The 16,506-nt window shown below is 38.1% G+C and overlaps 1 protein-coding gene across 2 annotated transcripts in view; it reads right to left on the bottom strand.

Annotated features, from left to right (window-relative positions):
* Nucleotides 1-4,210: 4,210 nt before the first annotated feature.
* RORA (RAR related orphan receptor A) overlaps nucleotides 4,211-16,506 on the bottom strand; it is a 384,486-nt gene continuing 372,190 nt past the window's right edge. Inside the window, exons 5-11 of one of the 2 annotated variants that reach the window (XM_085303285.1) lie at nucleotides 15,112-15,507; nucleotides 11,804-11,925; nucleotides 9,650-9,782; nucleotides 8,857-8,964; nucleotides 7,399-7,509; nucleotides 5,848-5,960; nucleotides 4,211-4,460 (exon numbers count right to left, since the gene is read on the bottom strand). In XM_085303285.1, coding sequence (XP_085159411.1) covers nucleotides 4,296-4,460; nucleotides 5,848-5,960; nucleotides 7,399-7,509; nucleotides 8,857-8,964; nucleotides 9,650-9,782; nucleotides 11,804-11,925; nucleotides 15,112-15,507 — 1,148 coding nt within the window. In that variant the 3' untranslated portion in view covers nucleotides 4,211-4,295. The remainder of the gene's footprint in view (nucleotides 4,461-5,847; nucleotides 5,961-7,398; nucleotides 7,510-8,856; nucleotides 8,965-9,649; nucleotides 9,783-11,803; nucleotides 11,926-15,111; nucleotides 15,508-16,506) is intronic. The other variant, XM_085303284.1, reaches the window with a different exon arrangement.

Below are 16,506 nucleotides of genomic sequence, written 5' to 3'. Positions count from 1 at the left end.
AAAAAAAAAAAAAAAAAAAAAAAAAGCTAAAAAAAAGAAAAAGAAAAATCCTGTACAAATATGTATTTTTCCCTGAGGGATCAAGGTTACACCCGCAAGTGCTCTATGTACATATTGCACTGTAGAGGAATGAAGAACATGTGCAAAAAAAGCAACAATGATCGAAGCTTACTAATCAATCCTTTTAATCATGACTGCTATGTCATCTTGCATTTTGGAATGTCGTAACACAGCTATTCCTTTAATCTAAAATGTAAAAAACAAAAAAGAAATAAAAGGAAAAACACACGTCTACTATGGCACATTCAATGAAATAAAAAGTTTTCCAAAGACAAATAGACAAATTCCATCAAGAAAATAATACAAAGTTCGTTCGTTTGTTTTTTTTTGTTTTTTAGAAAAATTACATTACTTTCTTTCATTGTTTCACATTACAAAATCTTTTTTTTTAATGTTTACACAAATCACATTTTATTGCAGGAATATTTCAAGTGCCATCAAATATTTATAGAAGGGTTAAAAAAATAGATAGTCTCTCTAAAGTGGTCCAGACAAGGCTTTGTATAGAATAAATCTTTTTTCCACCTTCTATGTTTGACTTAAGTATTTTGAATACATTTTCTTTATTCCATTGACACTTAACAGCCTAGAAGCAGCCACTCACACATGCCCATACTTCTATTCATGTGCGCACACAAATGTACTCTCTCTCTCTCACACACGCACGCACATACACACAGATATCTTGGTATCCATACTAAGATAGATAAGCTTTGATAAAGAACAACCAAACTTAAAAACAGCCTCCTGTTTCACCTAATCCCATAGTTTTTAAAAAGCTGAGCAATGCTGGAGATGCTGAAGTACTTCAGGGCAGTTTACATGACAGTGTACAATAGTATCTCTTTCCTAGAAAGCCAGAAAACACCTCTGTGGATAGATGCAATATCTGATGAAAACTTATTTGCAGGTTTTAAGGAACAGCTCATTCAAAAGCAATATATTACTTTATCTTCAGCTACATTACTCCTTTATCTTCAGCTGTTCTCACTTTTTTTTTTGGGAGTGAACTGGGCAGATGATGAAAATGTTGGTGTAAAATCCACCGATACCAAATGTTCCCAGCTGACTAGCCTAGTGGCTGCCTGCTCTGGGCCGCGCGGTGGGTCCCAGGCGCGTGTGCGGGCAGCTGGGCCTCCCAGGCCAGCCGCCTGGGCGATTAATCCATGTCCCCCTGCGTAACAACCTTCCTGGCAACGTAGGTCTTTTCAGTACCACTGCCACGCTGTGCTCCCTCTTTTCCTCTCAACAGAGAGCAAGAGAAGAATGAGTATTCTGCTGCCAAGCGGGTACTGGCGGAGGCCAGGAGAGCCCCGGGCAGGGGCTCGCCCGGCAGCGAGGCGCGCGGGCACCAGAGCTCTCGCTGAGGCAGCGACAGCGCGTAGGTGCMCACAGCCCGGAAGATCACAGCACAAGCTAATTTTAAACACAAAGGGCTTTCAGCTAAGACCCTATTTGGAACCTCTTTATGGTTATGTATTTTATTAGTAAATGCTCCAAAATTTTGTGTTTTCAATAACTTAAGGTGAAAATACAGTGAACTAGATGCCAAACAAAGCCATTGGCACCTAGCGGCCCGGTAAAGTACTAATATTTATCAAGAAAAAAAAAAAAAGGAGAGACATGACTGAAAATTAATCCCAAAATATTTTGCCTGGTAATCTACTTACTGTCAGAAGTAGGAGTTGTGTCTCATGCCTAAAAAGTACAAATCTTGGTTCATTATTCATTAGTTGACACTGAGATTAAGTTTAGTTGATCTTTAAAGGACTAGCACCTAAGGCTGGTCACATTCAGAAAACATTTGTTAGTTAAAAAGGTTGTTTTAAAAATAATACCGTATTAGAAGGAAAGTACYGTATCTTGCCAGTCGCTCCAGTAAGGTAAACAATGGCTGCGGGAGGAGCGCCGCGCGCGAGGGGCCGCGGGTGGCCGCCGGACGGGCAGCCCGCCGGGCTCCAGGCCCTGCCGCAGAGCCGCCCGCGCCTGCAGCCCCGGGCTCGCGGCGGCCCGGCCCGTGCCGCCCGGCACGGCGTGGCCGCGCTGCTCGTACGGCGCTCCGCCCTGGCTTTCAAACCACGCCGGCTGGATGGTACCGGCCAAGCTGCAGCGCTACCCATAAGCTTCCCTCCTGAGGCAGATTATATATAAAGATTTTAACAGGTGTCACAGGCTAACTAGCTCAATTTGACCCCAAATGAAGCATGTTCAAATCACTAAAACCACTTCATTTTGGCATAATAATCCACGGTCCTAACTCTCCTTTTAAAGCAGACTTCAGCGTGCTTCTGCTCACTTCATTACTTTTCGATGACTACAGAATAAGATGGTGATTCTTTATGTCTAGAAATTAAAGCAGAGGAGCACATTCTGTCTTTTCTTTTTTTTCTCTTAGTTCTTTGCTTTTTCTTAGGTACCTCATCAGAAACTCTGTATTGGCCTACAAGGCAGCCGGTTCTTACACGTCCTCATCTCATCCAAAGCAATTACGCACCTCTGGCTCAAATAGCCACCATTTGTTTTCTGATGTTGTTTACTGTGGATCTGTTCCCTTCAGCACTGGGTTTAATTTCTAAAACTTGTCAAATTTACTGGGAAACAGTGCTCTTCCTCAAGGGAATGGTAAATTGTATTAATAAAGATTGCAAGATCCATCTTATTGGTTGCTTATGCAAGGCATGGATCACAGTTTGAGAATTACAGAATGCAGATTTATGGTACCAATGATTTCCAGGCCTCATAATACAAAACAATGCTTTTTAGCAACAGTGTGCCTTTACTTTGTTAGTCTATCTTCATCTAATAGACTTTAAAGTGCATTTTCTATTACTTTTTTTTTAATCTATTACTTTTCTATTAAGCTCCCTTAAATCAAACTGCTGGATTTTGGAAAACGTGTCAGTACCTGATCTCACTGAAGTCAAAGATGAACCTCCTGTGTATTTTGATAGGATAGAGTTTGGAGGTTGCAGGCATTGTTTACRATATGGAGCATAAAAGTATGTAATATTACGTATAAAAATTAATTTTCCACATAGTTATCACACACACATACTTTTACTGTAGATACAGACTTGAGTCAGTAACTTCAAACCTGGATATATCGTGGCAATAAATATGCTTTATTAATAGCTTGATTTTCAAGGATGCTGTCTGTCTTTTATCTGTAAGTGATCTGTGATTGCTTAGCTAAACCTTGACCCTGGAAGCTCAGCACCTTTGAAAATGCTGTTTTTTATTTGTGTGCCTAAATGTAGATTTAGGCTTGCAATTTTAAATATCCAGGTTTGAAAGATTTGAAAATAAAAGTACCTTTTAGAGTAACAGCTGAGAAGTGAATATTAATTTAGAAAATCTTCATTATTTTCAAACTGTTTAAAAAATTCTGTGTAACCATTTCAGGATATGACCAGCCTCTCTTTAAAAGTAACACGGAAAACAGCAGCATAAATACCTCCCAATGTACCAGTACCTGCCAAACCTTTTTCAGTTAAACTTGAATTTCTGGTGCACATGCAACACAACAATGAACACGCTAGCATTTAATTTAAAGAAAAAGGTGCAAAATGAAAGTGCCTTATCAATTCAACAAGAAAAGCTATACCAGTAACTACATTTTATATTAATTAAAATAATATATAAACAATATCTCTTTTGCTATATATAGTCTTCATGCCCATTTACCCTGTAATATATTATAATGCTATTGTTGCTATTGCTATGGACCCTTTTCATGCCATTCTGTCTACTGGCAAACAGTGGTAGGTGAAACAAAATCGTCCTTCATGAAACAATGAGCAAGTTGTGCAAACTGACGCTGAAATCTCTGCAATGCACACCAATCGCTGATTACTAGCAGGACTCTCTGTTCTGATCAACAAATTGATTGTTCTGTCAAAAGTCTGGGCAGTGAAAGAGAAAACAACCTTCTGACATTAGTACCCTCAGTCTGTGTAAACAGAGGTCAAGGATTGAGAAGCTGAGACAGAAAAAGGGTCCATATTTGTAGGCATAATGGAAATCATATGCATGAGAAAAACAAGTTCAACTTTGTTTCATTGTTTCCCATCCTTCGCCTGACCCCGACCGCCAAGAGATGTGCAGTGTGTTGGCTCCCTAGGTCTGTGCAGGGCCATATAAAGTGTCTTGGTTTTCTTTCTTTTTTTTTTTCCTTTTCCTTTCTTTTGTTTTAATGTTTGTACTTCAGACATTCTAGAAGTGCTTAGGTGATACGTTTACCCATCAATTTGCATCGCTGGCTCAAATTCTGAAGTGAACAACTCCTTGTAAAGTGGAGGAAAATGAAGTCGTACAATGTCTGGGTATATTGCTTTAAATGCCATAAGCTTTTCTGTATGTCGTCCACACAGTGCTCTTAAAGTAGACACTTTGCATATTAACTGCAAAAAAAATGAACAGAAGTCATACGGTCATATATGAAACTAGGCCTCCCAATCTTGCTTTTAGGATTAAAGCTCTCTCCGACACTTCTAGTTAAAGGCCCTCTCAAATACTTCTAGTTCACTTCAGTTGTTTACCTCAACAATGGTATTTCAGATGTTTAGTAATAGATAAATTTGTTAGGTTAAAAAAAAAGGGGGAAAGCCACTTAAATGGTATTAAGTAATGTATTATTGCTATTTGTGAAACAATCTCTTCTTTAAGATCCTAGGAATATGAATCATTAGATTTCTTCAGTTGCCTGCCAGGTAAGCAGTACCACAAGCACCAAACTGATACAATACTATTTCATGACTGCATCCTCTTTCATACAATTTAGCAATTTTCTTGACAGAAAGCAACCCTGATTACTTTTAAACCCATTGTGAATGTTATGGAGGGAACTGGCAATGCAATAGATCATGCTATTTTCATTTATGCCAAATAACACAGAAAAGTGAAATTTTCATAAAAGAACTGATCTGAAAAATGTATACGTCTAGGATACTCACTGAACTTTCTGACTATATATTTGTATCTAAGTACATGGAATAAGCCTCCTTCTTCCAACAAAGGCATCCAAACATATGTGCTGGGAAAAGAATTATATGAGCTAGGATTTGAAATGAGGACAATCTGAAAAGCCTTTTATATTAGGCTGTACCATCCTGCTTCTACTGTAATTAATTTCTGTGGTGTGAAACTAAGCATGAACTTTCCAGCTGTGTGGAGGTATAAAAGGAACTATATCTGTAAGGAAGTGCCTCTCCTTCCCCAGTCCTTCACTGCAGATTTTCTTTTAACATCACACTGTCTTTGCATTTTTGAAAACTTAAGTGAAGATGCTTTGGATTAGCATAATAGTATGCAGTACCTCCTTCCTTCCCTGGTCACCAATATTTGGCAGAACTGCTGAGAAAAAGGCTGTGGGGGAAACTTCTCACAGAATACTGAAAACCATGGTTAGCTAAGATATTGCACATTATCWCAATTTAACTGTCAGGCAGGGAGATATTTCATGAGGATGAAGGCATGCATGTTGTAGAACTGAAATAGTATTCTGTGTGACAGAAATGCTGCACAGCAGGAAAATTTGGACAAAAACCTCGATGACTTTTTATGAAGTTCAACATTAAAATTCTTCTTTTCAAACCACTGTTATTCTTGTCTTTACATCATCTTTTCACCCCTCTTCATTTTCAGCAAATGATTTCATCTAAACAGCTAGATTTTGAACAAAGAATTTTGAGATTATATAGTATAAATTAACTGCATAAAAGCTGTCACACAATAATTATGATATTGCTGATATGGAAGTGTGTGGCATGCACACTYGGCAAGTCTCACCTTTGTTAGAATTCCGTCTTCTCGGTGGTTCTTCTGCAGGACATGCTGAAGTGCTAGCTGGATCTTCTGTTGGAGTTTCTCAATTTTTACCTTCTCCTGAAGCCATGAACGATCTGAATATAATAAATAGAGTGAACACCTCTAGTACTGCATACATCCATCACAGTGCACCAGGAAATATTCTTTAGAGTCTGTTACAGATTCATCTTTCCTATTTGTAACCTTCCTTCCACTTCAACAATCTTATACAGGAAACGAATTTCAGAAGCAATAGGTTTTGGAATACATTTATTACTTATGTTTAAAATTAGTTTTGCAATGCTCTCAATTAGAACAGCCCAGCATATTTGAATAATATTAATAATTTGCTGATAAGATTCCAAAAAAATTGGGGTTTTTACAAAATTCAGAGTATTTACAAAATGAAGTTAGCAGCTTTTTGTCAGGAAATGAAGGATTATATAATGAACAACGAGCTGGAGCATATCACCCTGCAGATGATATACAGTGACATACAGGAAAAATCAGAAGTGAATATTCAGCTGTAAAGAAGAAAAGCAGTTCTAAACTTCTTGACAGCAAAGCAGTATTACCAGCTACATCCTCTATGGGGCAGAACAGAGGAATTCCATGGTTTACATGTTAAAAGACAGKGCTGACAAACTTCTGATCTGGCAAATGATATGGGGATGTATTTATGATACTGTCAACTCTGCTATACGGACAAATGGGGAAGTCAGTCCGAATCTGAGCAGCCCACATGGCAGCCCACTGTTGCTAACAGACCTTTCCACCACCACTCCCGTGTCCACTATGCACCACCCTAAAGCAAGTGTTTCCTTGAGCAGTACGCCAGATGCAAAGTGGCTTTCTGCTCTGATGCCTTGCTTCCCCCAACCTAATAAGCCTTCCCAGAACTTGGAGTAGTGTGCGTATCTGTTTGATACTACGAAGTTATTTTATCAGTGGATATACTGGACCCAGACTGGATCTTGGGAACGACTTGCGTGCCTGCGCTGTGCTTTTCAGTGCGTTCAGTTTCAGGATGGTGACATGAAGGTATCTAAGCTACCCTGCTGCACCGCTGCCTCGGCACCTTGGCAGCACGCTGAAATGGCTACCCTGCTTAACAGGCCCGAGCTGCCACKGGCAGTGCTCATCACATGGGCAGCACTGTGCCTGAGATACTCTGCTACAGCTGCGGGCCCACACAGTTGAAAGCTGACTGTAAAATTCAGTGGCTGCCTCTGCCTGTCCTCCTTAGACTGCCCTAGCAGACTCATTCACATGCATTTCAGCTTTTACAAAGAAGCAGTGTCCCCAACAAGGTGAAAAATTGGAAAACATGGGCTTAAATTCAGATTGACAATTTCAGCAGATTTATTTCTAAATTCATAGTTGTAATATATATATTAAAATAAAATAAAAATGTTGGTTAGGAAGGAGGCACTCAACATTTCACACTGATTGTCTTAGCATTATCATTGAAAAAGACTTCAAAATAAAAATAACTTCTACCAAATAAACCTAGAGCAATACTTTATCTCTTACCTGCAGACATTAAAACAAATGCAGAAAACAAAGCTATCTCATCTTCTGTCAGGTGCATAGAACATAAACTTTTTCCAAATTCAAACACGAAACTGATGAAGTCTTCACAACCTGCCAAAAAGAAGGTACATGCCAATAAGTTTAAAACTACTTCAAAGCTACTGAATAATTTATTTATTCTGACGGAGGTGAAAGATGGACATAGAATACTTTCTAGGTGAATGCTTTTCTCCTTAAAAGATCACTGAGTAATGGCAATGAGATCTCACTCATAATAGAGGCTATTACCCCATTCCCACATAATCCCCTATTTCCATACCCTGACAGCTGAATTTTTGGATTTTTTACACACTATTTTTCCCCAGATTCTGTTCTTTTGGGATAAATATGGATAAAAACCAAGCCATTCTCAAACTCAGAWCTCTTCTGCAGAAATAAAGTGTGGTTAGATTTTTCCCTAATTTCCAAACACTTTATGTAGATTTGATCGTTACATGACTTGGCTAGAAAAGTCAACATTAGTTTAGCTTTGTTGTTGTTCTAAATGAAACTTTCTCTTATCACTGGAGACTGGGTGTTTGAAATGTGTACTGGCAAAGTGCTGKTTTTTTTAAGGGTATTGAGCACATAAAAGAGGGAGAGGGGAGAGAGTTACACAAGGAACATGCAGGAACAAAGGGAGACGCCAAGGTCTGAAAGCTTTTTGTGTGGATAAAGAACTCTCTGTCTTTTGTATTCTCACCCAGGCTCTTGGTCACCCAGGTGTAAATGAGGCTACTACGACTGCTACACATGCTTCTCCTAATTTGCAAAAGCAGAGCTCTACTTTGGAGGGGACTGCAACCTGTGTTGGAAGAGGACTCTCCTCCATGGATCTCAGCCCCCAATACAACTTAAATTTCTGGGTCTAGTTGGAAAAAGATGAAAATATGTTCCATTAGAAGCCAGGTAGAAGCCCACATCTGACACTGCACTCTTAATTTTTTGCATTCAAACTTTATACTTTGTGGTGGTTTAAAAAGGCAGAGTATACTTCAGTAATTGTACAGCATTCTTCACTGCCATATTGTCACTCCCATTTTTTCACTGCCCTCCGAAACAGGTTATGTACCAAATCCTGAACACAACTAAATATATCCTTATAGAGTAAGTGCAAATACACAGAAAATCTCAAAATGATGAAGTGTGGGTTAATAAAAAAAGATCTATTTATAGTAATCTAACCCATTTTAGATTACTACATTTTAGTAATTACATTTCTAACTATATTTTAAATATTATTAAACAATTTAAAACAAAATTAACATCTTCAAAGCAGTAATATTCAATTTCAGCTTTTGAACTTTTTTCTATTCGCATATTATAGTATATCTTTTTTTCAGAGCACCTGTCCTCTAGGTTTTCCATCTTACTATTTTTATTCTGTTGTTTTAGAATACAACATTTGACATTTCTTACCTAAGGACTTGAAAACTTCTGGGCTAGCATACTTGCCATCAAAGTAGACTGTGTTGTTCTGGGAGTCAAAGGCACGGCACATTCTGATGAACACAACCTCTAAAGACCCTAAAACAGAAACAATCTAAGTTTGACTGTTTAAACRGGGACTTCAGTTGCAAAGAGCCAGTGAGGATTTATAAATGTCCTATGCTCCCAATTCAGTACAGATTGAGTGGGGTAGTAGGATTTGTGTGTTTGATTTGCCAGGAGAATTAATACAGTTCCCAAAGGCCTCTTTAGGGCTTTTTGCTAAAGTAGCTTTAGTTAATGCTAATAAATAATAATAATCTGTCAGAGTAACTTCTCTGAAGGCAGAGCAGTTCATCTGAACGAAATTCAYGAGCACTGATGCTCATGAAGCTTTGAAAACTTTGTCCAGTATTTGTAAACTGCATTAATTCTACAACACGTTGCACAGAACAGTCTAGATTTTTATCTTAAAATGTTATTTGCTATTACAAAGCCAAATATTAAATCTGAGTCCAACTTTGCCCTCTTTACCCACTTCATTGCTCCTATTGTTCATAATGAACATTTCAGACAGATTCCAACTTTTCTATCCAGAATAACTAATACAAGCATATAACTTCACACAAAGAAGCACAAAATTTGTTATTTTTTTCTCATATTATTTTAAAAGATTATTGTCCAACATATATATATATGTGTGTGTACACAACAATCACTGTATACAGTTGCACTTTCCTTAGTCAAAACTAACAGAAACAAAACTTAAAATTCACCAGCGTACCTGCTTTTAAAAGCACAATTTGATCGTTTTGACACAGTTCCATAAAGCCATCAATGCGTTTGGCAAATTCCACTACATACTGTATAGCTTCTGTTATTTTGACTGCACATAACTGCCACATTACCTCCCTTTGCTGTTTGAGAGAAAAGAATAGTTATTAATCAAGGTTAGGAAAACCTGTTCTTGTAAAGTAAAACTAAGCTAAAAAACAAAGCAGAGCAAATTTTCTCCTGCACAGCTGCCTACAGCCTGCAGGGAAATTAGCCTCAGAAACAAAGCCTCATGTGGAGGACTGAAAATGTTCGGCAGCGTCAGAGAGATCCAAGTTGGAATATTTGTCTTAGGAGCCAAAAATGTCCAAGTATAATGACTCTGATGATTTCAGCAGGAGTTTTAACTTGCTGCCTCAGAAGAAAACACCAAGTGACACTAGCAGACCTAAGTTCTCAATGCATAATCACGTTCTTCCTGTCAACTTCTGCATTTCCTACTGAATGTAAATTATTTAATAAGCAGGTCTTTATAAGGATACATATAAAGATATACAGATATGAAGAGCCACTTGTAAATAGCATAAATAAGGCAGAGAATTAGTCATTTTTCATATGTTTATTAATAATTCACAATGAAACTACCTAAAGAGTAAAAAAAAAAATTCTTAAAGGCTAAGTATTTTTGTAGAAATTAAAATTATATTTAAAAACCAGTGTGTTTTAGTAGTGCTTACCAAGATAGTTTTGAAAAAGCAGTTGTTTYGTAAGTAGTTTGTGGAGAGAAATGGAAATACAAATACTGATTAAATCTTGCACTACCTGCTGGAGCTACGGCAGCACTGTGCTGGCCGTGCTACAGGTTGGCTCAAACACTGAGTAATGATTGAAGAAAGAAGCAAGGTTGCAAGCAGGTGCTAAAAGCAGGAAACTTGGCACAGCTCTAYGTTTATGATCTCAAAACTAAAGAATTCATGTAAAATTTCAAAATGCGACACAGCCGATGGGCTTTTCAGCCAGCTAATATCCAGGTTCTCTATTACTGGATTGACATGGAAACAGAGTAAGACATTCCCATCCAAGCCTGATATTCAAGATAGGAACGGTAAACTATTGTCTTGAGTTGCTTCCTTCTTTACTATGACAATATAGAGTGCCTGTAAGGCTAATTTTAAAATACAGTTAGGTGAGATAAATTCCATCAAAGTGCACCAACAAAAATTAAATTATAAAATTGATTAACACACAAAACACAGAAGCAATTAAAAACCTCATGCAAGTAGCAACTCTGCAACAGACTTGAGTTGCAAATCTATTTTCAGAGTCTTTGGTTTGAGCTCATTCAGTAAATTTCCTATATATGGCTCATGTTCATTAAYAGCAATGCCAGATTTCCTAGTTTTATTAAATAAAAAGTGTAATATTAAATGCTTATTATATACTTCCAGATTTTAGTAGCTGACTATGAGAGATCCGTTTACTATATATAGAGAGTTTTTCAACCCTATGAGCTCTAGCTACAAAAATAGATTAGTAAGAATAAACTTTTTTTACTTAAAATTTTGCAAATTTTAAGTTGGGATTCTGGGAATCTTATTCATGTCAGAAAAAGTGGGATTAAAAATACAGTGTTATATACTAGGCTACTTGCTAACATCATCTGTTATCAACCAAGAGAGGACACAGCAGGTCACATGTGCTCATTATTTTCAGTTTCACAAGTCAACTGCAGAGAATCTGATAGTTACAATTTGATGTTTTAAARAGGTTTTTTGGTGATTGCAGATTAGTTCACAGAAATGTAAACAGCACGCAGGTCTAAGAGCATCAAGCATTACATGACGCTAGAGCATTATCCAGCCATTTAGGAGTGAAAACCTTTTCTGTGCCTTTCATATTTCTGTTTATCAATCACAGAGAAGTAGATTTGAAGAGTATAACTTTACCTTTTAATGTACTTCTAAAAATTACAAACGCAAAGGATATCCTAACCATCTTTCTGCCTTTGATTCTAGTCTATGACTATTTATTTTTAGAAAATACACAAAAATACACATTTATAATTGTACATCTAAAGCAATGAAAAAAGTGAATTTGGTAGTGTGTTATTAAAATACCACGCTCAAAAAAAAAAAGTATGCTGTAGATTAACATGATTTTATACCTTGTTCTGGTAGTTCTCAATTTCTTCCTGCAGAAAAGTCTGCCATGTTATCTGCTGTAGCTCCTCTCTCAAGTATTGGCAAGTTTCCATGTGTGACTTGGAAATATTCTGTGCAAGATGTTCTAAGAGAAAGACCAAAAAGTGGTTATTTATACACACCCACACATATATATATGTATGTATATATATACAAATATAAAACAAAGCTATACCTTTATACATGATAAAACTAACACCATACAGTTGCAATTTTGCAAGGGGAAGGTTTGGCTGTTAGAAAAAATGCTTTAATTTCAGATCTCCTTGGATTTTGCGTCATATAAATGAACCAATGCAATGCAAATTGTTGAGTGGAGGAGACAAGGCGGGCGGCCGGTTCCTGCGGCAGCTGGCCAGCTCCTGCAGGCCAGAGCCCCGTTAGAGGGCAGTCTGCACACACGTACCTCTTGCACTGCAATCCTCAGCAACCTTCATCCCTGGATTTTTATACAAGCACACAAAGCAGAGTCCTTTCACTTGATTGGGTGATGTTTGTGTGAACTGGGGTTTATTTTTGAATAAAAAAATTGTATTTGGGACAAACCTCCTTCTCACTCTGTAGTAGGAACCAAGGAAAGCAGGTGTGATGGGAAAGCTTGCAGAATGAAGACAAACTCAGTGAAATCTAGGGGAGCATGCAACTTACTGCAAATTCTGTAAGTTGACTTGCTGCTTTTAGTGAAATAAAGTCAGTTTTTAAATCCGGGTTAAGCACTAAGCTGTTAATCAGAGCCATAAAAAAAAATACCAGTGCGTGAGGTGGTGCACCCTTCAAGCGAGAGTGCAAGAACTGCAGTGGGGGGAGCCCTGCTGAACACAGGCCACCACACTTCATGTGCAGCGAATATACAGCGCTGTCAGTCAGATCATAAATCTTCAAAAGACTTGTTTGCATTCGATACAGCAGAAACTTCCTTCTAAAGAACTGCAGATACTGAGAATCCAGCCAGTGCTCTACCAAGCAGGACACTATCACATGAAGGTTCTTCTGAGGGAAAAAAAAAGGTTTCTTTTTTTCCTACTATCACATGATTTAAAAAGTGTTAGGAAAATATACTCATTAGAGAATCAAGATTATTATTATCATCTGAAGACACAGGTTCAGGTAGACTCAGACATTGAAGGCTCAGGTTCACTTCTCAGCTTTAAAGTAGTTTCACATGAACTATTTTCTGCTGCTATACTTGATTAAAAGACCTGTCAGGCACATTTATATTTATTAATAAACTTAGTAAAACCCAGTTCCATGAACTTTTAGGTACACTTTCAAAGACACGTCGAGCATTCAAACATCTACCACTTCTACTTTTGCAAATCTTCATCGGGCTCCAAAGCCCTCCCTGCCCCTGCCCAGGTGAAGGCTGGCCAGCCTGTCTCCCGCGCCCCCGCAAGCTGCTCCCACTGCTCAGGCCACCGCTGGCAGGGAGGGATGGCCCCGGCGGGAGTGCGCTGGCTCACCACTAGCCCCACGAGGCATCCTGCAGGAGCCCGGGGTCAGGTCCTCTGGGACACTTGCCTTGTTCAAACACAACCACACCCAACTCTTTGCCAACTGAACTGTTGGCCCGATCCATCTGCTCACTATCACAGCTGCTGCACTAATAGCTCGATTGAGATACTACCCAAAAAGGCTTTAAGATATAGGATACTTAAGAAAAATCAGATTATATGTGCCATCTAAACAATCAACAATGTCAGATATCAAGTAGTTAATATTTTTGTTATCATCACAGCTTTCCTGTATTTCAGAGCAATTTATTTACTCACATGTATTTAAAAACAACTTTTGCTCTTCCTAGCAGCATCTGACAGCCTTAGACACGTGCCCAGAAGGTGAAATATGACCATGGTATTCACAAACCCCAGCCTCAGCTCAGGACCATATTTAAGCACACACCTAATACTTTCATTGAACAACCACACCTTCTAAATTGGAACCTCAGTCTGGAAGACAAACATTCTTCCAACTTTGTTTGGCAGTGTCAGTGCTGGGCACCCAACATACATGCCAGAGGCAAGCACTATGTAAATAAAGGTAAGCAATATGACAAACTTATTTCATGCTACTGCTCCATACTCAACACCTGCCTAGGAAGAAAAAGGCCTTTCTTTTTTTTTGTGAGCTTACTTTAGATGTATTAATAGCTCCCATGGAAATATTAACAGCCATTTGACTGAGACAAGGTTTCTAGCAGAGCCTTTATCCTCATTTTTGATTCTCATTTCTACTCATCTGTAACTGAAGTTATCTGAACTCAAGTCAGACACAATATTTTGGCTGTCACAACAAATTCTGCATTCTGCAACATAAGGACATTAAAAAGGAAGCCTTCTTTTCCCTTCCTCTCTGAAAAATTTCTCAAAAGAACATAAACTAAAACAAAACTAGCAAAATTTCTTACCACATAYTAGCCTCTAATTTTTAAAAAATAATTTGGAATATCTGATTTTCAAACCACTTTTAGGTTGTTTTCATAATGGAATAATTAGCAAAAATGTTCTCTAAGCAAGCAAAATTGATATTTTAAACTCCTGACTGCTTAAATAAGTAGCAGAATCTTTAAGTCACTTCTCTAACATCCTGTTCCAGCTTGCCTATAAGTGGCTCACACAGCGCACTCTAACCCAAGCCATGGACATTGACAAAATACATTGTTGTGGACTTCAGCCCTAGCATAATCGTTCAGGGAACAGTGCGAACTCAGATGTGCTAACTACAGCAAGCATTATAACGATCTTAGGGAAATTATCGCAACTTGCTACATTCAAAAATTTTCCAAAATATCTGAGACAAGATTCTCCTCCTTGACCAGTGAAGAGGAGAACTGCCCCCAGATTAGACTGGTGTTTTGGTTTCCTTTTTCCCAGGTACCGGTAAAGAGCAGAAGAAAATCAGTTTCATCACTTTGTGCTAGAAAATTGAATACAGCTAATGAAAAAATGATAGAACATTCAAAAATAATCTGCAAATGAAGAAATACTCTGCTTGCTCAGCACTGAAAACTAGCTCATTAATCAGTATTCAGAGGGTTCTATTACAAAGACTTAATAGAAGGGCAATACTACTAGATCTGATTAACTGCAAGCTCCTGAGATCCTCAGCTCAGTTCTGTAAGGTGTTCTCCATGTACCACCATTTGCATAAGGATGCCTGGACATGCTCACAGCTATATTGACACAGTGCTCTCACTATCGCCTGCCTAATGTGTCGATTTAATCCAAAGGGTACTATTAAGACAGTTACAATGGAAGCTTTTCTCTCTCATTACCTAATTCTGCCATGGACACAGTTGGAGAGGTCTCCCCATTTGTAAAAGAACAATAAGGGAAGAAGCCCGATGCTGGTGTGTAGTCACATATTGGTTCTGGTTTGATTCCATTAATATCAAGACCCGACTGATCTGGAGAAGGCTGTATGTCTAAGTAGAAGCTGCTAACTGCAGAGTCTGCTTTGCTACCTTCAGGGGTATGCCCATCAATGTAATTACTGAGGTCGTCATGGAGCTCTGTTAACCCATTGGTGGTGATATTGTATGTTGGTGTTAGTGGTTCTGCCTCTCCTGGCTGCTGCTGATGGTCTCGCTGCTGCTGCTGCATTCGATGTTTCTGCACCTCCGCATACAAGCTGTCCCTCTGCTTTTTTGACATTCGACCAAACTTTACAGCTGAAATACAGACACACAATACATTTCATTTCTGAAAACTGCTACTGCATTGTAATTGTCTTGGGTCTTTAAGTACTACAGTATAAAAGCTAAAAAAGCAAGATGAGCAGACCTAAAAATCACATCTCTCAGTCACATGTAACTGAACTCTACTCTTTAAAAGACATCCTGTCTACACTAGATGTTAGAGTTATTGTTTTAGCTTAATTCATTAGCTTTCCACTTCTGTACCTAACAGATTTTCTCTTATATATCCACTGAAGTTGACAGACACACCTCTTAGGCATTCAAATCCTACATATAAAATTATTACTGCATGACAATTAAAAAATAATATGCTGATCTGAGAGGAACAGCCCAGTTCCTAGTAGTTGTATTTCCACGCTACAAAGCAAATATACAGTTAGGTATAAACATGTAGGGTCTATATCTCAAAAAGGATCAAAAGCAAGCTTTACTGAGATTAGGACCAAAGAGCATGGGGAAAACCACAGAAACTGCTTTTAGTGCAGCGTACTGTGATGAATAAACATTTTGGTGGGCTAAAATGTTTTCCAAGTAAGTTATTGGAAAAGAATTATATCTATATAACACCCCCCTTCAAATTATTAATACTTTAAAAAATGTAACCTGGAAACTTGTATACTAAGTGTAAGCCAGAAACAAATGGTATGGCATATCCAGAGAATTCCTATGGTATGTGATTTCTAGGACCCCTGTCAGCTCCAAAAGCTTTGTAGTTTAGGAAGATGATTACCAACCTGTACTTTTCTATAGGAAAGCAAATGCTTCAGGGGAACTGGCTGCTGCATGATCAACTGTTTGAGTATTTTAGTTTCACAAGTAAAAAAAAAAAAAAAAAACAAAACAAAAAACGAAGACAATGTAATTTAAGGAGCAAATGTAATCTGAAAACTGCCTCCTTCTTAAACAGGCTTAATGTGCATAGGATAATGCATATGTATTGCAGAACATGTAATGTTGCTGTCACTACTGCAA

The sequence above is a fragment of the Rhea americana genome, unplaced genomic scaffold (assembly GCF_003343005.1).
Source record: "Rhea americana isolate MKP2758 unplaced genomic scaffold, rheAme1 scaffold_2, whole genome shotgun sequence".
Classification (NCBI taxonomy): Eukaryota; Metazoa; Chordata; class Aves; order Rheiformes; family Rheidae; genus Rhea; species Rhea americana.
This window is presented reverse-complemented; position numbering and strand designations above follow the sequence as displayed.